Here is a 23673-nt window from a genome sequence, read left to right as displayed (position 1 = left end):
TTATATATGCATAGTCTTACTCATGTGTCATTATAGTTTATATGCTATTTTATCATCTTTTGTACTTTATACTCATATCAAAATTACCTCTTTTTTTCCTTGCTTCCCAGGAGTTTTCTAATGCTGCCATTTATTACATCATGTTGATTGGCATTGGTTTAATAAAGTTATTATTGTCAGTTTGGCCCACTTTCTGTTTTATGTCTTGTTTTGCTATAGATTAAAGAGAAATTGATCTGATCATATTTCTTCATGTAATTTGTGTTTTCTTTTTTTTTGGTAGTACCTGGGTTTGAACTGAAGGGCCTCACGCTTGCTAGGTAGGCACTCTATCACTTGAGCCATGTCTCCAGCATTTTTTACTCTGATTATTTTGGAGCTAGGATTTCACTTTTTGCCCAGGCTGGCCTGTACCACCATCTTCTTGATTTCAGCCTCTCTTGTAGCATGGTATGCGCAATGCCCAGTTATTGTTTGAATGAGGGGAGTCGCTGAGATTCCACCCTCCCCGGGCTGGCCTTGAACTGCGATCCTCCTGATCTCAGCCTTCCAGGTAGCTAGAATTATTGCCATGAGCCACCAGCACCTGGCTTCTTAATTGCATTTTAAAAAATTTAAAAAATCACATTCCAAATCAGGCATCAGTGGTTGATGCCTGTAATCCTAGCCACTCAGGAGACAGAAATCAGGAGGATTGTGGTTTGAGGCCAGCCCAGGCAAGTTGATCATACGACCCTATATCCAACAGAAAAAAGGGCTGGTGGAGTTACTCAAGTGGTAGAGTGCCTGCATAGCAAGCGTGAGGCCCTGCCTCAGTTCAGACCCAATACTTCCCCACCCCCACCAAGGAAAAAAAAGAATCATATTCCATATGTTCTTCCTTATTTTTGGTTTCAGCATTTTTCTTTGCTATCTTATGTTGTTTACTTTCTCTTGTTCTTTTCTGTTTTCTGCTTGTTTCACACTTTCAGCTCTTCTCTGTCCTCAGGAACATATAATGTTCTCTCTCCCCTACTTTTTTTTTTGGTGGGACTGGGGTTTGAACTCAGGGCTTCACACTTGTAAAGCAGGCACTTTACTACTTGAGCCACAACTACAGTCTGTTTTGCTCTGGTTATGTTGGAGATAGGGTTTTGCAAACTATTTGCTGGGGCTGGCCTCAACCGGTGATCCTCCTGATTCCAGACTTCCAAGTAGCTAGGATTGCAGGCATGAACCACAGGTGTCTGGCTTCTCTGCCCTACTTCTATCTCTACGTTTCTGAGATACTTTAAAAGGCACTGGGAAAGAAGATGTTTGAATGGTTCTAGAAAGTGGGTTACCAGAGCATGCTGAGAATGCACTTGTTGGTAAGAGTACATCTTCTTAATTCAGGTTCTACATAGTTGATGAAATAGTATTGTAAAAATGGTATCAGATATACGACCCTTTAGTGTTCATTTGTAGAATAACATGGTAAGAAAGGAAGTGTAGTCGCTGGTATTACATTTTAGGAAGAAAGGAAGTGGAAAGATTATCAGTTGTGGGTGTATGAAAATGGTGTGTGTTCAAAATATGAGACTTTAAAAAGCTTTTTTTAAAATCATTTTTTAGGACAACTGAGTGTGGAAGTAGGTATGATTACATAGGTTCTCACCCTTTATAGGTATTATATTCATAAAATATGAGTTTAGGTTAATCATTATATGTGCTAACATTCTTAAAAGTGGTAGTGTTTACAATCTACCCCTTAACTTGTTCTGTGAAGTCCTGCAGTTTTGCCTCATACTTTTTTTTTCCCCTTCTATACTTTGTTTCAATTTCTGGATGTCCTTGTACTTTTTTATTCTTTAGGTTTTCCAAGTCATTTGTTTATTTTATGTAATAGTCTCATTTTGATATTTATACTGTTGATGTCTAACCATAATTCCTTTCTTCTTTTCCTCTCCCTCTCTACCTACACCTCTTTTCATCCTCCTCCTTCCCCCCCCCCCCACACACTCAGGGTTTTAGGCCATTCTCTCCTTTGCCCATAATCTTTATTTTGTAATGTATATGCAACTATTTATATGTTATTGCCTTTTTTTTTTTTGCTGCAGTATTAGGGATCAAACCCAGGGCCTTGCATCATGCTGGGCAAGCACTGTACTTCTGTGCTGCATTAAATCAAGATTTAAAAAAAACCCAGAATTCCCACTTCCCATACCTTGCATTCACCTAGTCATGCAGGCTTCTCAAGTCAGTTACATTTCCCCCAACACTTCATTATATATAAAAGCTTTCAAACATACAGAAAAAATAATTAAATAATTATTATATGAAAGTTTTCAAACATACAGAAAAATTGAAAGTTTTACTGTGAATGCCCATGAAACTATCATATCTGGATTCCATCATTTCATCTTTTGTTGTTGCATTTTAAACTAGCAGATATCAGTAATTTCATCCTTAAGTAGTTTAGCATGCACATTGAGTAAAGTTTAATAATTGTGTAGAGATTTTTTTTCTTTTGAGGTAAAATTTACATAAAATGATATACACAGATTTTATGTATACTGTTTAATGATTTCTTTAGTCTGTTTCTTTCTAAGTCAGTTGTGTTTTACTAAGGAGATTAAAAGCCATAAGACTGTAGTTCCAAAACTTGTGTAGTCATTTGGAATTTTCCACAGTAAGACTTTGAATACCATAAAATACCTTAAAATTTTTTTTCTTTTTTTTTTTATTATACAAATGTGCTTCATAGTAAATTGATTATAATTAAAAGAGTTTTAATTTTTTTTCCAGACTGTTCCATGCATCAGGAAAAGTTCTCTACATGCCTAGTGATATCATACAGTGCATACTGAAGGAAATAATCTGAGGGTACCTTTATTTAATTGAAAATATAAAATTTTAATTAAATATATTAAATTTGTATTAAAAAATATAAATTGTGCTTTCTTTGGCAGCACATACACTAAAATTGGAATGATAGAGAGAAGATTAGCATGTCCCTGTGCAAGGATGACATACAAATTCATAAAGTGTTCCATATTTAAAAACAAGTATAATTATTGGTGGGGGGCCATGCATAGTGGTGTATGCCTATTATCCTAGCTACTTGGGAGGTAGATGTAGGAGGATTGCAGTTCAAGGCCAACCTGGGCAATAAAGTCACTTAGACCCTGTCTGAAAAACAAGCCAGGCTTAGTGGTACATGTCTATAATCCCAGCTACTTCGGAGGCAAAGGCAGGAAGATCATGGCCTGAGTCTGGCCCGGGCGAAAGTGCAAGACTTAGAAGAAAACACTTAAAACAAAAAGGGCTGGAGTTGTTGCTCAAGTGGTAGAGGCCCGAGTTCAATCCCTAGTACTGCTCCCCTCCCCTTCAAAAAAAGTTGCTAGGCATAATGGTACACCTTTGTAATCCCAGGTACTCAAGAAGCTGGGCAGCACTGGGAGACCCCATTTCCAAAGAAAATAAAGGAAAAAAGGACTGGACATGTAGCTTAGTGGTACAGCCCTTGCTTTGCCCAGCATGTGGTGGCCCTGGATTCCATCCCTAGCACCACAAAAAAAAAAAAACAAAAAACAAAAAGCCAAGTATAAAATTGTAAACAGCTGGGCAGTGGTATCCCAGGCCTCTAATCCTTCCTACTTGGGGTAGAGATCATGAGGACTGCGATTCGAAGCCATCCAGGGCAAATAGTTTGTTTCACCCTATCTCAAAAAGCCCATCACAAAAAGGGCTGGCAGAGTGGCTCAAGGTGAAAGCCTTGAATTCATGCCCCAGTACTGAAAAAAAAGTTGTAAATAAAGACAAATATTGCCCCTTTGTCAGTTTCACAAGTTAAATATGGAAAAGATAATTAAATAAAGATACTTTAAAATACTTATGGAGTGCTTTTTGGTTTATTAAATGCTTGTTCTTATTTGACCCTCACATTAACTATGTTAGATATAGTTGAAAAAACTAAGGCTCGTGGGAAGGGCAACACAGCAAGTGGTAGTGTAATCAGTTGAACTAACATCTTCACACTTTAAATTTTGTACAATGGCAATACCTTCAATCACACTAATCTAGTTAGGTACCATGCCAGGTACTGGGATTTGTTTATGAGTAACTGCTAAATGTGTTATTGTGCATTGACTGTAATGACAGCTTTGATTCAAAAACATACCACAGTATTTTGGGTTCTCCATGATGCAGTACTTAGATATAAAGTATCTGTTAGAATCCAGAACAGGCCAAGAACTATGTAAGTGTGCTATATTTACTTAGAATGTCACATACTAGTGCTACATATAGATTGTATTTTAAGAAAAGTAGATAATATCATGATGAAGTGCTACTTTTAATGTGGCATGCATATGTTTTCAGGTATATATTATATGAAGAGCTCACTGGAGAAAAAAAGCTTTACTGATATTTTTGTATATTCTGGAAGGCTTATATTCCACACCATCCTGAAAGTACTTCTTCTTTCCTTCTTAAGTAGATAAATACTTAATGCCAAAACCTTTTGGGAAAATTAACTTAACACTGAGTTATGAGACTGACAAAAATGCAGGCAGTTTTGTCCTAGTCAGTTGATGTAATAGTTTGGGTCTTGATACAGGCTTTTTTTTTTTTTGTGGTATTGGGGTTTGAACTCAGAGCTTCATGCTTGGTATAGGCAGGCGCTCTACCACTTGATCCACCCCGCCAGCCCTGGTTTGGCTCCTTAATTTGGTTAAGTATAATATCTTCTTCCCTCCCCTCCTTTGGGGTTTGAACTCAGGGCCTTGAGCTTGCTAGACAGGTGCTTTACTATTTGAGCCACACTTCCAGCCCTTCTTTAAGTTGATTGATTCTACTAAGGAATAGATAAAAGAGATTGATGTGGTTCCAGAAGAAAATTGTTCTTGAGGAAAGCTCCTTGGGACAGAAATGAACTGGAGTCCTTCAGGATCAGAAACTGAAAATAATGTATTTGGTGTTTCCTTTGAGTCTATGTCTTTATTTTTGCCATTTTGTTGAAAAGCAGTGTTCTAGTTACTAGAAGATAGATTGCACAGGAACTGAAAATCTCTAACATTGCTAATATTGGAAAAGATAATCTACTTATATAGAGTACAAATAATATAAGTCTTTTAAAAGCACTGTGTTGCTCTTTGAAATAGGTTATGTTTGATAGACCTCCTGCAATTGGGAAAGGTGACAGAACAAGGCCAATCAATCCTGTAAACACTTTGTAGATAGGAAGGACAAGGAAAATGGGCAGGAAGTTGTCCCTCTGTCCTTTTCTTGTCACCTTTCTCTTAAGACTGACTAGCCTGGAGCTTGTTGAAACGGTTTTGTTTTGAGGCAGTTTTAAGAGAAGATAATTTTTTACACGTCTCTGTGATCTAAGAATATCTTGGTAGGTCTAAAGCACAGGTGGTATTAGCTGCCTGTTAGCTGAGGAAGAAGGGGAAATGAATTATAGGAAAAGAGGAAAAAGAAAGCTAGCTTCAAAAGAATGCCATCACATGGTTTCAGATAGTGTGCCCCAGTTGTATAGCATATTATTGATAATTTGAATGTGATCCACTTTGAGGCCTATTTTTTGAACTATAGATCTGAGTATTTTTATTTTTTAAAGTGTATCTCTCTCCAATGCTATTAAAATTTTAGAGAAGCAAGAAGAAAAAAGAAAGCATCCATGATCTTATCCTGTGAAGAAGGTAGTGTTTTAGCCGTTGATAGTCTAGCCAAACCTATTTTTTCCTCTGTAATTATTTTTACATGTCTAGAATTAAATATGTCTACATTTTTGTCTTCGACTTTGTGAATGTCTTTCAGTATGTTCTTGAAAAGCTGACTGAAGGACAAATATTGGATGATATTATAGTGCATTACCTAAATTATCACACTAAAAGGATTTTTGTATTGCACGTTGCTTTTTGTTCTTAGTTGATGGCTAGTATTTGGATATAGCATTATCATTAAGTAAGTGAATAACTGTAAAATTCATACTGAAACTGAGAAGCATCAAGACTTCTGAGAAAACTCTTTTGTACTTTTCAAGAATTGTCTTGATTTGTGGCAGGGATTTATCAATTGCTTCTTTCAGATGTGCATTTCTGTTTGTTTTCTTCTATTTAAATGAGTTCGTCTCTTGATAATATCCAGATATATATCAATGGTGAAGTGATAAAACATCAGCAGTTTTCATTTTGGTTGACAGACATTACTAGCCGGCTCTGGGTAATTAGGAAATAATGTCAGATAAGATGGGACTAGCCTGAATTTTTATTAAAGTAAACATTTTTTGTGGAGTGATTCTGCTTTGTTTTGCTTGAATTAAGTGAATTCCAATATATTAAAGTCACTGAGAGTTTTAGTATAGCCAGTACTGTTGGGACAAATTTATTTGAGAATTCTTTTGTGACTCATACTGTAATGAAATTTTTCTAGTTTATTTTGTTAAAGCTAGGGAAAATTTTTTTGAGCTTACTGGGTATTTAGCTAAATGAGGTCTAGTTCTTAGCAGTGTGTCTACAAGAAAGGGAGTTCATGGAATTTGTGTTGCATCCTGTCATTGGAATCATTTTTTGTTGTTGCTAGGAATTGAATCCAGAGTTTGGATCTCACATTTTTGCCCAGGGCTTGCCTCACACCACAGACCCATATTTGGCTTAATGATTGAGATGGACCCATGAACTGCCAAACTCCTGATTTCTGCCTCCCAAGTAGCTGGGACTACAGTTGTGTCACCATGCCCAGCCACCTAACTGCAGTTTTCTGAGGCTAATAAAACACATTCTTATAGGTTGCTGTGGATGGCATAGTGAAATTAGGAGACCTAGTAATTAAAAGAAATTTAAATGTAAAATTTATTGGAATAATTTGGTAGTGGGAAAAATTTGGCCACTAATTTCTGTAAGGACAAATATAATTAAAACTCCACAAAGAAAAGCATCTTAAATTACTGTGTTTCTATTTATTTCAGGTCTGAACACAGAGTGAAGTTACTTTCAGAGTTAAAAGACTGTTAGCAACAAAGATGGGGACTCCTGGTTCAGGAAGGAAAAGAACACCTGTGAAAGATCGATTTTCTGCAGAAGATGAAGCTTTGAGTAACATTGCCAGAGAGGTGTGTCTGGTAAACTCCCTCTCAATGTATAGATGGGAGCATTGTACAAATTTTGGGGTAGTAGTTAAGGATACTAACACATCGAGCTAGCTTCAGAATATTTAGTGGGAACAGAATGTTAAGGGTGATCTCTTACATACTATGTTAGATAAAATATACTTGAATACATTTGAACTCATCTAAAATTAATCGCTCATATATTTGTGGGTTACTTGAGTTCCAGGTATTGTCCTAATGTATTGAAATTTGCAATTACTCTTCAGAATTTGAACTTAGGGTAATTAGAATACAATAACTATTATAGACATATTGCTTGGACTGTGAAGTTCTCAGAGGTGCTGTATGGATATTGATATAATATCCATAGTCTTTTATTTGGTCTCCATTCAGATTCAGAGTCTTAGATTGCTTTTTGAAGCATTGCTGTGGAAATTTTCTTTTTGCAGTCCTGAGGTTTTAACTCAAGGCCTTATACTTGCTAAACAGGTGTTTCACCACTTGAGCCACTCCACCACCATGTAGTGAAATTTTTCTACACTTAATTCTTCTAGCTAGTAACAGAGCTTCTAGGGTGGTTTTGCTTCAGTTTGTTAACTCAAAAAAGGAAAAAAAGGGGGAGGAAAGGGATGTCACCTATTGAATCTCTGACGACATTTCCAGCTATGCATTGGATATTTAAGATAACTCACAGCTAGGATTTCTTAGTGGCTTTATTTATTTTTACTTTTATTTTTTTTAAGTTCTTTTAGTCATATGTGCATATAATGTTTGGGTCATTTCTCCCCCCTTCCCCCTGCCCCTCTTAGTGGCTTTAATTTTGTAGCCTCAGATTGATCATAAACCAGTCTAGTACATGAATTGCTTTAGCTTATCATTGTACATACACACACACATATATATACGTGTGTGTGTGTGTGTGTGTATGTATTTATATGTGTGTATATATATATATATATAAAGCCTATAGTACCTGGTGTTCCCAGGCCATATCCCATCCAAGTATTAACCAGGCCCAACCCTGCTTCGCTTCCAAGATAAGATGATTGAGGGGGGTGTGGGAATCAGGGTGGTATGGTTTGTAGATTATATTCTTTTAGTGAGAATTATTCCCTTATTACTTCCTCTCTGTTATTCTTAGTAAATAACTCATTTAGGACTAGTGTCGCTTCCTTTTGATATGTATTATACAGACTTTTTCATTGTTACATTTTTTTCCTTTGAAAACTAATTAGCTTTTGCATTAGAAGTCAAATCATATAGAAGAGTATTTGAAGCAAAGAAGTTATCAAAAAAACTGAGTAACAAAGTTACTTTAAAAATTAAAGAGATATTTTCAGATAAAAAGATAAAAATATTTAGAAATGAAAAAGCAGATAACATTTTACAATGATCTTAACTATTTGCATGATTGAAGCAGTTTGAAAGCTACATAGTTTTAGCTGAAAGATTGAAACTACCCAAATTGTTTACTTCCAAAATCAGAGGCATTTATCAGCTTTTAATGGAAGAAAATGCCAGCATCCTGTAGGCCACTTTTGTACTGCATTAAACATTTGACTTTTTTTTCTTTTTCTTTTAATGTGATGCTTCCTTTAAAAAATTGGGTAGGGAATGTTACCTCCAACTTTGTTGAGTGTTTGCTACATGATAAACACTGTTCTAGGTAGCTCGAAATTTTTTTTTTTATTTGCAGTGCTGGGGATCAAATCCAGGGCCTTGTATATGCTAGGCAAGCACTCTACTATTGAGCTATTTCCCCCACCCTTTATTCTGAACATTTTACACGCATTGATTCATTTAACCCCTATAAAATTCTGAGATTTATTATTATCTCCATCTTGCAGATGAGGAAACCATTACACAGAAAAGTTAAGTAACTTTCCCTAGGTTACATAACTAGGAAATACATGATGTCTGGCTCCAAAGTCTGTGCATTTAACCACTCATTTGCCACCCTGTTTAAACACTTCACTTTAACTTCTCCAACTCCTCCATTAATAGCTTGTTTTCGGTCATTTTTCTTTACTTTGAAGGCAGTTTTACATTTTGAGTCTAACAAAAATCATTACTTAGGTAGGATAGATATTATTAATCTTATATATACTTGAGGAAACAAATTAGGAGATAATTAAAAAAAATTTTTTTTTTGCTAGTACTGGGGCTTGAACTTAGGGTCTCCTACTTGCTAGGCATGTGCTCTACTACTTGAGCCACATCCCCAGCCAAGAAGTAATTTTTAAAAGATACCAGAAGCTAGACCCAAATTCAGCCATTTAAAGGTATCATTCTTTCACTCTGCCATACTGCTTCCAGGCCGAGGTGGGATCTAAAGATTTAACTAGCATGGGTAAGGCTCTGCTAGTTGCTGGTTGAGTAATTTTGTTAAGTGATTTCGCTGAGCTTTAGTTTCCTCATCTGTAAAATGAGAATAATACTGTCTCACTATCTCACAAGACTGTAGTGATGATTAAAGGTGACAGTGCACCTTGAATAAATGTTATTTAATCAAAAATAGAGATAGAAGCCAGGTTTCTACATACCTGTGGTCCCAGCACTCACTAGGCTGAGGCAAGGTTACATACATACCCTGTCTCCAAAAAAAAAAAAAAAAAAAAACTGGCAGAAAGGTAAAATAGATCTCTTAAAAAAGAAGGTTTTAAAAACACATGTTCTAAAACATGGCTGTCATCAGAATTTCTCAGGGTGCTTTATCAATGTACACATTCTCAGACTTTATCTCATACTTACCCAAGCTAAATCTAGCTGAGTTCAGAGAAAACTATTTAAATTTTCTCCCCATTCTTCCTTCTTTCATACTCTTCCTCTGTCTCCTGTTGGGGATTCTGGTGGCCGGTCAGGTTTGGGAACAATGAATCAAAATACACAGATGATCCTATCCCAAGTGGTCATTATTGTGTACTTACAGGTTATTGTCCTTTCTGTATGTTATTGCTTTGCTATTATGTAACTGCATTTAATCTAGTTATTACATGAGAAGTTATACTATAATAAAATTATAAAAGGGTTTAAAAAGTCAGTATTTCTACTTCTCATTTCTGTTTTCAGAGTCTGAATATGCATATGCCAGTCTTAATAACAGTTAGAAAGGCTCAGCTTTTATTTGAAACATGAAATTACTGATTTATATTATTAAGATTCAAGATTTGGACTAGAAGTGTGGCTTCAGTGATAGAGCAAGCAGGGTCCCAAGTTCATACATGGGTGTCATTAAAAAAAAAGGAAAAAGACTGTATTTGTATGATGAGTACCTAATGTGTGATGCAATAATTTTAAAACATTAGAGGCAATATGTTTAGCAGTTTTAATTGTTCTTTCCTATATTGTGATGCTTTCTTTTTCCTTTAATGTTTTCAAACCATTCATTTCCCACATTTATGGGTTAGTCAGAAACACTGTGACAAATGCCTAAGACAAACAATTTAAAAAAGAACTGATTTAGGGCTGGACACCTGGCTCAAGTGATAAAGTGCTTGCCTAGTAAGTACAAGTCCCTGAGTTCAGTACTGCCAAAAAACAAACAAACAAAAAAACATTCTAGAAGATGTGATATTTAAGCTGAAAGAAGAGTGATTTATTTTGGGTCATGATTTCAGAGTTCTCAGTAAATAGTTGACTGTCTCCATTGCTTTTAGGCCTTTGGCAAGGCGGAACATCATGGAGGAGAGAAGCTATTCACCTCATGATAGCTAAGAAGGAAAAAGCAAGATAGGAAGGGACAGGTATATTTTTCCAGGGCACACCCCTAGTGACTGTTTCTCCCAATTGTGCTGTAGTTCCTAGTCTTGACCACTTCCCATTAATGCCATCGTATTAAGGAATTAATCTGTTGATTAAGTCAGAGCCCTAAGGATCCAGCCACTTCACAAAAGTTCATTAGCTAGCAACTAAGTCCCCAACCCATGAGCCTTCAGAGAACATCTCAGAGTTAAACCATAACGCTGTCCATTCTCTGGATAGTTGGCACTCACAGAAAATAATCCTTATTATCATATTTTTCAACAAAAAATATTGTCTTGCATTAGAAATATACAAAAATCAGTAAAACCTCTATAATAATAAAAATGACAGATAGCTTAATCTTCAATTTTTTTTCTTCAGTTAAATCTTGAGTATATATCTTTCCTTCAAGTCTTTGAGGTAAACAGAGAATGCCATAAAAAAAGAAAAATGGCCTCTTTTTCTTCTTGTCTATTATGTTCAGTTTCCATATTTTTCAGTTAGCCACAAAAAGCAAATGACTAGAGAGAATGAGAAAGAAAAGAAACAGAAGACATAAATACATTCCACAAACTGGAACTGAGTGCATTTTTTAAATTGTGGTAAAATATACATAAAATTTACCATCTTAACTAGTAAGTATACATACAGTTTTGTAGCATTAGGTACATTTAAAAACATTTTTTTTGTGCAACCATCACTATCATCAGTCTCCAGGAGACATTTTTCATCTTGAAAAACCTGACTACATTTTTTTTTTTTTTTTTTTTTTTGATACTGGGGTTAGAACTTAGGGCCTATACCTTGAGCCACTCCACCATTCCTTTTTTTTTTTTTTTTTTGGGTGAAGGGCTTTTTTGAGATAGAGTCTTGCAAACTATTTGCCTGGGCTGACTTTGAACTGTGATACTCTTGATCTCTGCCTCCTGAGTAGCTAAGATTATAGGCATGAGTCACCAGCACCCAGCCTGACCACATTTTTAAAAGATGTTGAAATGTTTGAAGATTGCTTTGCGAAGGCTAGAATGTGGGTGGATTTAGAAGTCCTGCCTATCTGTAATAGATAGGTATGGTGCTGTTTTGCTGGGAGAGCCAAGGTTTTCACAGCTTTTGGAGGAGCTTAGAGTAGCAGGTATTGGAAGGAGGCATTAGTAAGTTCACTAGCATATAAGAAGACCAATTTAAAGGCTTGTTGACTTTTCAGTGAAAAATTATCTGAAAGCACATATGTGGTATTACAAACTGGGGACCCTTAGGCAGCTAGCCCCTCTATCAAAAGGAGAAAAGTGAGATTGAATGAAAGCCAATTATGTTTCCTTACTGCAGTCAGTTTGGTGAGTATTGTTTATGGTGAATGTTCCTGTGAGAAGAAATTGAAACCTGTTGAAGGGTTAGCAGATAGTCTTTTTAAGGCATCAGTGGCCTGGAAATATTACTGTTGTTTTGTTCAGAGCTGAAATTGTGAAGAAAACATATTTTATGCACATTTCTACAAATGGAAGTCATTAGAATGTTGCTTATTTAGACCTGATGATCTGAGATTCCTTCTGGCACTAAAATTCTGTGATTTCTTTAAAGATCCAGGATCCAAAGAAAATTGATGTTTGTATGCATGTCCTTCTTAAATCTAAAGAATTTTAAATTTAATCAGACATAGAAACATCTTTTGTAGGAATTAGAGTCTAACAGATAGTATCCAGAGATTTTTTTTTTAATCCAGACATTTTTATGTTGAGCAGAACTTACATGTAAACATATTCAGTGTGTAATAACAAGGAAGAAGGGAAGTTCCATGGTTATTTAACTTTTGTGACTGATGAAGTGTTTGGAGTTTCTTTCTCTTTCTCTTTCTCTCTCTTTCTCTTTTTCCCCCCCTTTTTGGTGGTAGTGGGGGATGAAGTCAGGGCCTTCTGCTTGTGAAGCAGGAGTGTACCACTTGAGCCACAACCCCAACCTTTTTGCTTTAGTTATTTTTGAGATATGGTCTCATTTTATGACTAGGCCAGCCTGGACCACAATCCTCCTATTTTTGCTTCCTGCCTAGCTGGGATAGGAAGTACTTGCCACTGTGCCCAGCTTTTCCTGGTTGAAATGGGGCCTTAAGAACTTTTTACCTGTGCTGACCTGGAACTTCAGTCCTCCAATTTCTGCCTTCTCCCGCTTCCTGAGTAGCTAGGATTACAGGCTTGAGCCATTATACCCAGCCTTAGGTTTTCTTCTTTTAAGTGTACAAGTCAATGACATTAATCATATTCACAGCATTGTGTGGTCATCATTACTTTTGATGTCCAAAATCTTTTCAATACCCCACACGGAAGCTTCAGCCATTATGCAACAGTTCCTCATCATTCACTCTCTCAGCTCCTAGTAACCTTTAATCTACTTTATGTCTAGTCTCTAGATGTTTCATGTCAGTGGAATTATGCAATATTTGTCCTTTGTGTGTAGCTATTTCACTTAGCATAATGACTTCAAGATTCATCCATATTATAATGCATATCAAACTTCATTCCCTTTTTTCCTTTTAAATAACTATTCCTTTTTATAGCTAAATAATATTCCATTGTATGCATATGCTACAGTTTGTTTATATGTCCATTTGTTGATGAGTACTTGGTTGGATTTCATTTTGTTGCTTCAGAAGGTAATAACCATTCCAGGCATCTAAGAAGCAGAAGTTTAACAGCTTGAAGAGAAAGATACAAAACCAAGTATTAATGTTTTATGGAATGATAAACTATAACAGCTTGTCAGAGTTAATGGTTTTCTTATAGTAATTTCACTACTCTGAGTAATTTATTCATTTTTAGGTCATGGAAAATTAAAAGTAAAACCCTTTTTTTTTCCTGGTACTGGGGGGTTGAACTCAGTCTTGTGTTTGCTAAGTAGGTGTGCTACAACTTGTGCCACATTAAAAAAACCAGCCTAATGAAAACCTTTTGGCAAGAATAAAAGCTTTCAAAAATGCAAAGAGTTATCACAGCCAGCAATAATTATGAACAGTAATCTTTCACTTTAGAATACAGTTTCCTTTTCAAAAAAACGTGAGTTTTTAATTTCATTCATTCAGCAAATATTTATTGAGAACCTATTCTGTGCAAGTGCTGTGCTATATTTGGAGGACCTGAAGTGGACAAGACTAAGTTGGTCCTTGCTTTTATGGAACTTAGATTCTAGAGGGGAAATAGACACTAGCCAAATAACTACACAATGAGATGGTTTCTCAAATTTCAGATATATTTACTATGGTAATTTCTTTTTGTTTTGGAAACTGATTATTCTTTTTTCTTTTTTTTTTTTCTTTTGGCAGTACTGAGGTTTGAATTCAGGGCCTCATGCTTGCTAGGCAGGCTCCCTCACTGCTTGAGCCACTCCGCCAACCCAAAAACTGATTATTTCTGTATGTCACAATCACTGGGATTCTTAAAATTGAGGAAATATAGTTATATGTTTATTTATAATGGTGTTAAGGGTTTTGAGAGAACAGTAAATAGTTTCATTAAAGGATATGCCATGGGACTTGATGTGTTTGAGGGCCCTGGGAAGGCTTCCTTGAAGAAAATACCCTTTTACCTGAGTTTTGAAGGATGAGTGGAATTACTTAAGGGAAAAGGAGTTGTCACATGTGGGGAAGAGCTTTCCTGTCAGAGAGAAGCACTTGTGACAAGATTTTGAGGCGGAGTACAGAGAATTCAGGGAATATCTGGGGTATAGCTCAAGTGGTAGAGTGCCTGCCTTGAGTTCACACCTCAGTACCTGTAAAAGAGAATTCAAGGAATGACAACAGCTAGCATTTATATAGTTCTTGTTATGTACCCACTAGGCTGAGTACTTTAATTGAATTTAATCCTCAAAATAGTCCAGGGAGGTAGTCTACTATTAATATTTATCAATGATGAATCCATAACATGGAGAAATGAAGTAATTTGACTAAGGTCACCTCACTAGGAAGGGATAGGGCTGAAATTTGCCCTAGGCTGCTGCACTTTTAACTGTGGTGCCTCCAATAACATCACTATGATAGTAAGGAGAGGAGAGTGCCCAGAGAGTTAGGTAGGAACTAAGTAATGCAGGTCAGGTTCTCAGCCAGGGGAGATTTTGTTCCCTAGGGGATGTTTGGCAGTATATGGAGACATTTTTTTGTTTGTTACATGAAGGGGATGGCATTTATAGGTAGAGGCTAAGAATGATGCTAAACATCTAGAGTCATTAATAATCTACAGATAATCTCCCACAACAAGGAACTATCTTGCCCAAATGTCAGTAGGGATAAGATTGACAGCCCTGATGATAGACTCTTGTAGGTTATATTTAGGATTTTGGTTTGTGTACAAAAAACAGTGAGAAAGCATTGAAATTTTTGTGTAGGGGAATGACATCAGATTTTTACTTTAAATGAATGGCTTACTGTAGGTTTGAGATTGGATCAGTATATTGCATGAGTGAATACAAGGAGGAGAGTCATGAGTCATGGAAAGATGATGGGGCTTGGCTTAGGGTGGTCATGGTAGAAATAGTGAAGTATGATTGGAATGGAGAGCAAAATAGTAGATGCTTAATAAATGGAGAGTTGGATGACAGGGAACGGGATGCTGTGGCTTATACATCTGGGTGAATGCTAGGGAAGATTAGAATGGGGAGAGAAGACCATGAATATATGTTGGCATATGTTGTATTTAAGGTGCCTGTGAGACATCTAAATGGAGATTTTAAAAAGGTAATTTGGGAATATAGATAAGGAGTAAAAAGGAGAAGTCTGGGCTATTTGATATTCACTAACATGTAGACTTAATTGAATTCATAAGTGTGGATGTGATCATTTAGGGAGAAAACGTAAAGTTAAAAGGCAATCACTCCTTGGAGTGAGCCCTAAAGAGCACTAGGATTTCAAGGTCAAATCTAGAGTCTTCTGACACTTTTTTTTATTATCTTATGTGCAAGTATTTGGCTCAGATTGTTTTGTGCAAACTGAGTTTGAAAAAAATAATTCCGTAAGAGGCAGAATTACACTTACTTAAGTGTTCTTCATATTAGTACGTAAAATTCATAAAGAATTATAAAACTGGAGTTATTTTTTTCAATTAGAAAAGTGAATGTTTTTCTATTTCCACACAGTTTAAAAAAAAATTCTCTCCCTTTGTACTTACTCATTTTATTAGTTTAAATCCTTTGAAAGAGTAAATCTAAGTTGCTCTGGTTTTAGTCATTTAAAATTCCTTCAAGTGGCATTAGTGCATGAACTCAATCCGGTTCTTGTTGAATGCACGTTTTTTCCCTTTACCCATCTGAACTAAGAGTAGAGAAGGTGTAAGATATGGTTGGGGCACATTATCCTCACCTTTTCCCCATCCTCTGCACAGCCTGACCCTAATCACTGGTTCTGTGATGGCCAGTGTTCAGAATCTCTGTCCCTTGATTTATTTCTCTATCTGGAATTAAGGGAGGAATATTGTACTCTAAGACTTAGTTTTGTCTCACTGTGATTGAAACTTTCACTGTCATAATTATTGTCATAACTGACTTTTTTGGAGGAAAAAAAATTCAGATGGCAGAAGAACATTAACATAAATGTGAGAACATTGCTGGCAACCCTCCCTCTCTCCCAAATTAGTATTTTTACTAGAACTATGATTCATGTTTTTCCCCTAGAATAGAAATGTTATTACAGATCCAAAGTTTCACTTTTCCTGTATTGTCTATTTATTTTTTTTATTTTTTATTTTTTTCGGTACTGGGGCTTGAACTCAGGGCCTTCACTTTGAGCCACTCCACCAGGCCTATTTTTGTGAAGAGTTTTTCTAGATAAGATCTTGTGGAACTATTTGCCAGGGCTGGCTTTGAACTGCGATCCTCCTGATCTCTGCCTCCTGAGTGGCTAGGATTATAGGCTTGAGCCACCGACACCCGGCTTAAAGTTCTTAACCTTAGATTTCTTCTCTCATTCCAAAACGTTTCTGATTAAAAGGAAGATACAATTTTTGGCATCAGGAAAAGATGAGTTAAAATTCCTAGATTTTTATCTATTATGTGGTGGTGTTTGTTCTGAAAAATTTAAATATTTGTCCTTATGTATCAAAAGCTTTTTACAAAGCTGTTAATTGTAATACAAGGTCCAATTGAGAAAAGTAGTACCTAAGGTTTTGTATTAAATAGAAGTTGCTAGGAAATGGAGTAATAATCTTTATTTGATAATTTGGAAACCATGGCAACACAATAAATATTATGTCTCCACATTTGGCTTTCAGTGTTCTTTTGGCATGAGTATCATGGAAGGATAAACACAAACACAGTAAACTCTGAGTCCTAACTACCTGAATTAGTCTTTTTTCTTGAGAGTTTTAGTTTTTAAAATTCCATATTTCAGATTTCTTTGAAAGCATAGTTCATAAACACCCAGATTGTATCTTAATCTCTCTTTTACCCATGCCAGTTGCATAGATTTTTATGTTATGGATATAAGCGCAGGTTGGCAATTCTAAACTCCATAGGCTCGGTTCAATTTATTTCTGTTAAATTATGGATTTTAAATTTGCTTTGCGTTAAAACTTATGTGATCACAATGGGATAAAAGGGTGTCCTTTTTCTTTCTTTCTTTCTTTTTTTGAGACAGTACCTCACTGTGTAGCCCAGGCTGCTTCAAATTCACTGTCTTCCTGCCTCTGCTTCTCAAGTGCTGGGATTGCAGGTGAGCACCACTATGCCTAAAGTAGGATAAAAGTTTGAAAGCTTGAGGGTGAACATGATGGTGCACTCCTGTAATTTCAGTTGTTGGGAGGCAAAGGCAGGAGGGTTCCCAGTTCTAGGCCAGCCTGAGCTACACAGCCAGATTCTGTCTCAAAAAACTTAATGGCTGGGGATGTAGCTCAGTGATGGAGTGCTTATCTAGTATATGCAAAGCCCTGGGTTCTACCCCCAGCACCACAGGCAAAAAAAAAAAAAGTTTAAAGCTTGATAATTCTCTTCCTCCTCGTTTTTTTTTTGGGTGGTTCTGGAGTTTGAATACAGGGACTTACGCTTCCTAGGCAGGTACTCTGCCTCTTGAGTCACGTACCTAGCCCTTTTTACTTTAGGTTTTTTTTTTTTTTTTTTTTTCCAAATAGGATGTTGTGTTTTTTGCCCTGGTTGCCCTGGACTGCAGTCCTCCTATTTATGCCTTTCAAGTAGCTGGAATAACAGGTGTGTACCACCACGCCCAGCATTACTGGTTGAAATATCTCACTAACTTTTTGCCCAATCCTCCCGATCTCTGCCTCCTGAGTAGCTGAGATTATAAGTGTGAGCCAGCATGCCTGGCCCAAGGAATTTCTTATTTTAAAGGCATGTACCATTTCTTTCGAAAAATATTAAATACGGGAAGGTTTTATAATAAGTACTCCTGAGCCCAGCACTCAAAATGAATAAATGTCATACATTTTGTCATAGTTGCTTCAGATTTTGTCTTTAAAAAGATAGGAAGGAAAGAAGAGAGAAAGCTGACATTGTAAACTAAGTTTAAGTCCTTTGTTTCATTTCATCAGGACTATTGCTCCCTAACCCTCCCCTTCATAGGGAGGTACTATGATAAAAATAAAAAATATCTTTCCTGTCCATATTTTAAAAGTTCTAGTATATTTCTTCATAAATATTATTTTGTATATTGGTTTCTAAGTGCTCCTCAGGCTCAAGGGGAACAGCCAGAACCATGTGGGAAACTGCCAGAATGGTAGCTTATTGTGACTGGAGTAGAATGGGCATTGGGAGGGGGTGATGCTGGAGAGGAAGTTGGGGCCAATCAGGAAAGGATTTGTCTGCTAAGGAGTTTGAATTCCACTTTGAAAGCTGTGGTGAGACACTGGAGGGTATATCCTTTATCAGAATTGATTTAATAGTGTAATTACTTAAGCCGCCATGTGTAGTGACTATTGAGACAGAAAACAGAAAGCTGCTCTGCTCATCTTGGGGAAAGATGATGATTGCTTGAATGAATGGAGTGATGATAGGAATGGAGAGAAAGTCTGGACAGAACCAAAAACAAAGTGACAGGAGTGATAGTAAAATTATTGGGACTTAGTGACTGCATTGTGGAGGGAGGATAAAAAAGGGAAGGAGCCTTATGATGATTCTTCATTTTATAATGGGGCAGTTGATCAGGGATATAAAGAGGCAGAGGAAGTTTGAGGGAAAGCTTATAAGTTAAGTTAGGGATTTATTGCGTTCCCCAAGGTTCTTGTGAGACAGTCCCAATTTTTAATAGCCATTTAAATCAGGACTGTGGGAAAAAAGTCTGCCTTGGACATAAAAGATTTGCTGACCATTAGTATCACCCAGGAGAGAACATAGAATGAAAAGAGCAGAAGAGTAGCCTGGAAGCTTTGATTATATTAAAAAAAGTGAGGATCTCACAGAGAAAATTATGTCTGTGAAGGATTCTCAGGAAGGGAGGTCAGAGAGTAAAGAGGAAAGCTGGGAGACATTACTATTGCAGAATGCCAAGAGATGAGAGTTTAAGAAGGAATGAGTGGTTAGTGATGTCAGAAGTCCAGAAAGGAGAAATGAAATAAGAATAGAAAAATTCCATTGGGTTGGTAATTGGAGGTCATTAGTGACCTTTTGCATGAGGAATTTCAGTTAGTGACTTGAGCAGAAGCCAAATTGCGATCATTTGAACAGAGTGAGAAGTGAGGAGGGAGGTGTGAGAAAACTTGGCTGTAAAGAGAACACAAGGCAGAATTCAGCTAGGATAGGATTTTTGTTGTTTGTTTTTTAAAGATGGGAGAGACTTTGAACTACTTTTGGTGAGAAGGAAACAATAAAGAGAGAAGTTGAACTCTTAAGAGAAATCTGATAGTTGGGCTGAGGTCCCTGGTGAGGGTGGAACTTACCATGTATCATGGAGGGGATGTGTTTGAGAGTGTGTGGATTGGAGTAGTTCTGACGTGAAACAAACAAGAGGAAGAGGGATGGCTCTTCAGTGAACCCCAGAGAAAGAAAGAAGGAAGAGGACTGAGACTGGGAAGTCTGCCATGGCTTGAGAGGGTGTGTAGATAATGCCTCCTGTGTGCCTTAACATTCCTTCTGTCACTGGGCATGGAGGTTCATGCTCATGCCTGTAATTCTAGCTATTTGAGATGCAGAGATTGGCAGGATCTTGTTCAAGACCAACTGGGCAAAAATTTCTTGAGACCTCCATCTCAGTCAGTAAAAGCTAGGTGTGGCAGCGTGTGCCTATCATCTAGCTAGGCAGGAAGCATAAATAGGAGGATTGTGGTCCAGGCTGATCTGGACATAAATGGGAGACCCTATCAGAAAAATATCTAAAGTTAAAAGGTTTAGGGGTGTGGCTCTCTGGTGAGCACAAGGCCCTGAGTTCAAACCCCAGTACTCCCAAAAAAAGAAGAAAAAGAAAAAGGAAAAAGATTCTGGTATGAGAAAGCATTGACACAGGAGGTACAATACAGCCCAGACTGCAGTTCTCCTATTTATGCTTCCTGCCTGGCTAAACTGACAGGCATGCACTATTATGCTCAGCTCTTCTTGGTTGAGATGGGGGTCTTGTGAACTTTTTACCTGTACTGGCCTTGAACTGTGATCCTCCTGATCTCTGCCTCCTAGGTAGGTATAAACCACAGCACCTAACCCCGATGAGGTTTTGTAGAACCTTTCCCACTGATAATTTAGACTATCTATATTGTATTTCTTGGAAATTCTTTCCTTCCTGTTTCTTTAAAACCAGGCTACACATTTCTACTATGACACAGTGTTAAGTGGTACCTGCTTTGTTTGCAAAAGCTTCCGTGGTTCCTAGTATATTTAGAGCGTATATATTCTGAAAATACTTATTTATAGTTCATTAACTTGATAGACCTAACTCAATTTATAGAGTTACCTCTTTTGCCTCTGAATCTTAAGATGATGAATTCAAACTTTTATTTTAATGAACATACCTTTGTTTCCCTCCTAGATAACAGTCCAAGTGGTTTATGGATTTTCTCTGCTGGAAGCAGCACTGCCCAGCAGATCAGATAGGTCCCTGTTTATTCTCAGACACACTGGACAGGTGGAAGATTTAAAATACAATTGATTGGCCTCAAATAAGCTTCTGACTTGAAATGCCATTGGGATGCAAATTTATTTTAACCTGTTCCCTTGTGTTTACTTAAACGAAGCAGTTGTAAGTTTCAGATTTAAAATTCAGAAAGTTTAGAAATTCTTTGGAGTATGGGACACTACAGAGTATATTAATGTTAATCATATTTTACTTAGAGATGTTTTACCTTGCATTTTCCTTGGTGTTTCAGGTAGATGAAATCAGCAGTATCTAGTGGAATAGCAAGGAAGGGAGGAGAATAGGTGTGGAAAATCTGAAATTAGAGTTAGGAGACTTTGAAATACTCTGGGAAAAAGTGTTGGGAAGAGGGAGGATTCTGTTCGAGTGGAAATTAAAGTATGGATTCAAAGAATATTTTAAGAGATGATTGGTGAGGAAGTAGGAAGTCCAGTCATGTGATTTAAAAAAGGGTAATAAGGGTTTCATTTCTGGAGACTAGAAAACACAATAGTAAAGCCTATTCACTAGGAAAAGATGAAGTTTATTTCCCTGACTATATAAGTTTGTGGTGCTGAGAAGAAATCCAAGAGGTGTTAGAAATATAAGCTTGGATTTTGGCAGAGAAGTCAGTTTGTAATGCTAGATATGAGTCATTCTCACTGGCTAATAATTGAAACTGGAATAAAAAGATGAGAGGGAAAACTGTGTAAAGTAAAAAGAGATTATCTGCATTTGGAATAAAGGAGTCATCAGAGAAATAATTGAACCAGAATAGTACATTTCCACAGGAAAGAGAGAATCTGTGCTAAATTGAAAATTCTAGGACAAATTACCTACACGAAAATTTTCTGATTTGACTAAAGATATGATCTCACACTTGGAGTATATATAGGCTGTGGCAATTTGGTTAAGAACTAGAATAAGATTGTTAAGATGTGGATCTTGGCTCCAATATTTTCTGGCTAAGGGACAAGTTATCATTTCTGAATCTCAAGGGATTATTTTGTGGATTAAAAGAAAATAAGCATCTAGCCTTGCTAAGTAAGGTAGTTACTTAGCAGGATAGTAGTTATTTAGTAAGATGGTAGTTACATTAGTGTGAGAAGTCTCATCTTCTCCATTATCTGGAAAGTTTGGATTTTATTTGTTTGTTTGAGTCTGGGTCTTGTTATGTTGCCCTGGCTAGACTCAAACTTGTGGGGTCATGCAATCTTCTGGTCTCAGTCTTCACAGTAGCTGGGAATACAGTTATGCACCATCATGACCAGTGAAAGTTTGGATTTTGATGGTGGATTTTTTTTTAAACATTTTATTAGCATATATTTGTTGTACAGGGGAGTTTCATTGTGATATTTCCATATATGCTTACAGTGTACCTTGGTAAATTCACCCCCACTATCATTATCCTTCACACCTCCCCTTAAAACAATTTCAACAGGTTTCATTGTTCTATTTTCATACAAATATATAACATATACAAATCATGTTCGCTCTCTTTTACCCTTTCTGTTTACCTTTCCCCTTCTCACTAGTATCCACCCTTGAACAGGACCTGTTTTACATTCCTGTCCTTCATTTTGTAAAGTGTATGTTCATTGGTCAAAGGGGTTGCCATGATATTACACCCATGAACATACTGTACTTTAATGAGATTAACCCCTGTTACTCATGAAGAGATTATTCTGGTAATATTGTTTAATTTGATAAATATAAAGAGCAAAAGTAAGGTTATCCCTTAACATATTTAGTACTGTTTGAATTGGATACTGATAAATTGCTGTAAGCTTATCTCTCAGACTGTGTTCCTGAATAATTTTTGTTGTCGTTTTATTTTTCTCTTTGCCCTGAGCATTCAGTGAGAAATTCATTTAATTCCATCCAAATAATGTCTTTACTTCTTATGCTGTCATTTTGCTATAAACTTCTATACCTATTTAGTTGGATATTATATCCTTTAATCAGCCTTACTATGCATCATATTTGGAAACTTAATGACCTGAACCATTTTTAGAAACCTTAGTCCTGTGATCTACCTGACTTCACAAGTCACTTCTGAACTTGAATTACCATGTTAGCTTTAAGAGTTTATATATATATATAAAATATAGAAGTTAATATATGTACAAGTTATATAAGTTATATATACATATTATATATACACAAATTATAAATTTGCAAGCAATATGTATATGTGTTAATGTATTATGCAAGTTAATATATATACAAGTTATATAAGTTATATGTACAGAATTTATATACAAGTTATATTTACACATATATTTATACACAAGTTAATATTTACAGGTTAATATATTATAGAACATAAATGATTTAGGCTCCTGAATACTTGCAATTTCATACCTTGTGCTTTTAAGTTAGTCAACTTTTTTGATAAAATATATATAACATAGGATTTACCATTTTGCCCATTTTTAAGTGTATGGTTCTGTGGTATTGTGTATATTTATATTATTGTGTAACTGTCATTACTGTCCTTTAGCAGAACCTTTTCATCTCTCAGTATTGAAACCATATCCACTAAATAATAGCTTCTCATTCCCAATTCTCACATCTGCTGGCAGCTACTATTCTACTTTCTGTCTCTATGAATTTGACTGCTTATACCTCATGTAAGCAGATTTATATTATCTTTGCCCTTTGTGTCTGGCTTGTTACATTTAGTATGTCTTCAGGATTCATCCATGAGGCAGCATGTATCAAGATTTCTTTTTATTATTTTTTTATTTTTATTTTTATATTCATATGTGAATACAATGTTTGGGTCATTTCACCCTCTTCCTTTTAAAAGCTGAATAAGATTACATAGTAT

The 23673-nt window shown here is 36.3% G+C and overlaps 1 protein-coding gene and 1 non-coding gene across 39 annotated transcripts in view; both read left to right on the top strand.

The window, feature by feature from the left end:
• Nucleotides 1–23673, top strand: part of Lrrfip2 (LRR binding FLII interacting protein 2) — a 118121-nt gene that overhangs the window by 17788 nt on the left and 76660 nt on the right. For 31 of the 38 annotated variants that reach the window (XM_020168961.2, XM_074074174.1, XM_074074173.1 and 28 more), the window contains one exon: nucleotides 6935–7078. The exons of 3 other annotated variants lie outside the window; for them this stretch is intronic. In XM_020168961.2, coding sequence (XP_020024550.2) covers nucleotides 6989–7078 — 90 coding nt within the window. In that variant the 5' untranslated portion in view covers nucleotides 6935–6988. Of the gene's footprint in view, nucleotides 1–301; nucleotides 321–2766; nucleotides 2845–6934; nucleotides 7079–23673 lie in introns of those variants that run through there. 4 more of the 38 variants (XM_074074161.1, XM_074074181.1, XM_074074179.1 and 1 more) reach the window with 2 other exon arrangements.
• LOC141423581 (U6 spliceosomal RNA) lies at nucleotides 2915–3020 on the top strand. The gene has a single exon (XR_012448426.1). It is a non-coding gene; the product is annotated as a U6 spliceosomal RNA (small nuclear RNA).

This window comes from Castor canadensis, chromosome 5 (assembly GCF_047511655.1).
Source record: "Castor canadensis chromosome 5, mCasCan1.hap1v2, whole genome shotgun sequence".
Classification (NCBI taxonomy): Eukaryota; Metazoa; Chordata; class Mammalia; order Rodentia; family Castoridae; genus Castor; species Castor canadensis.
Note: the sequence above shows the minus strand (reverse complement) of the source record. Positions and strands in the feature narration are given on the sequence as shown.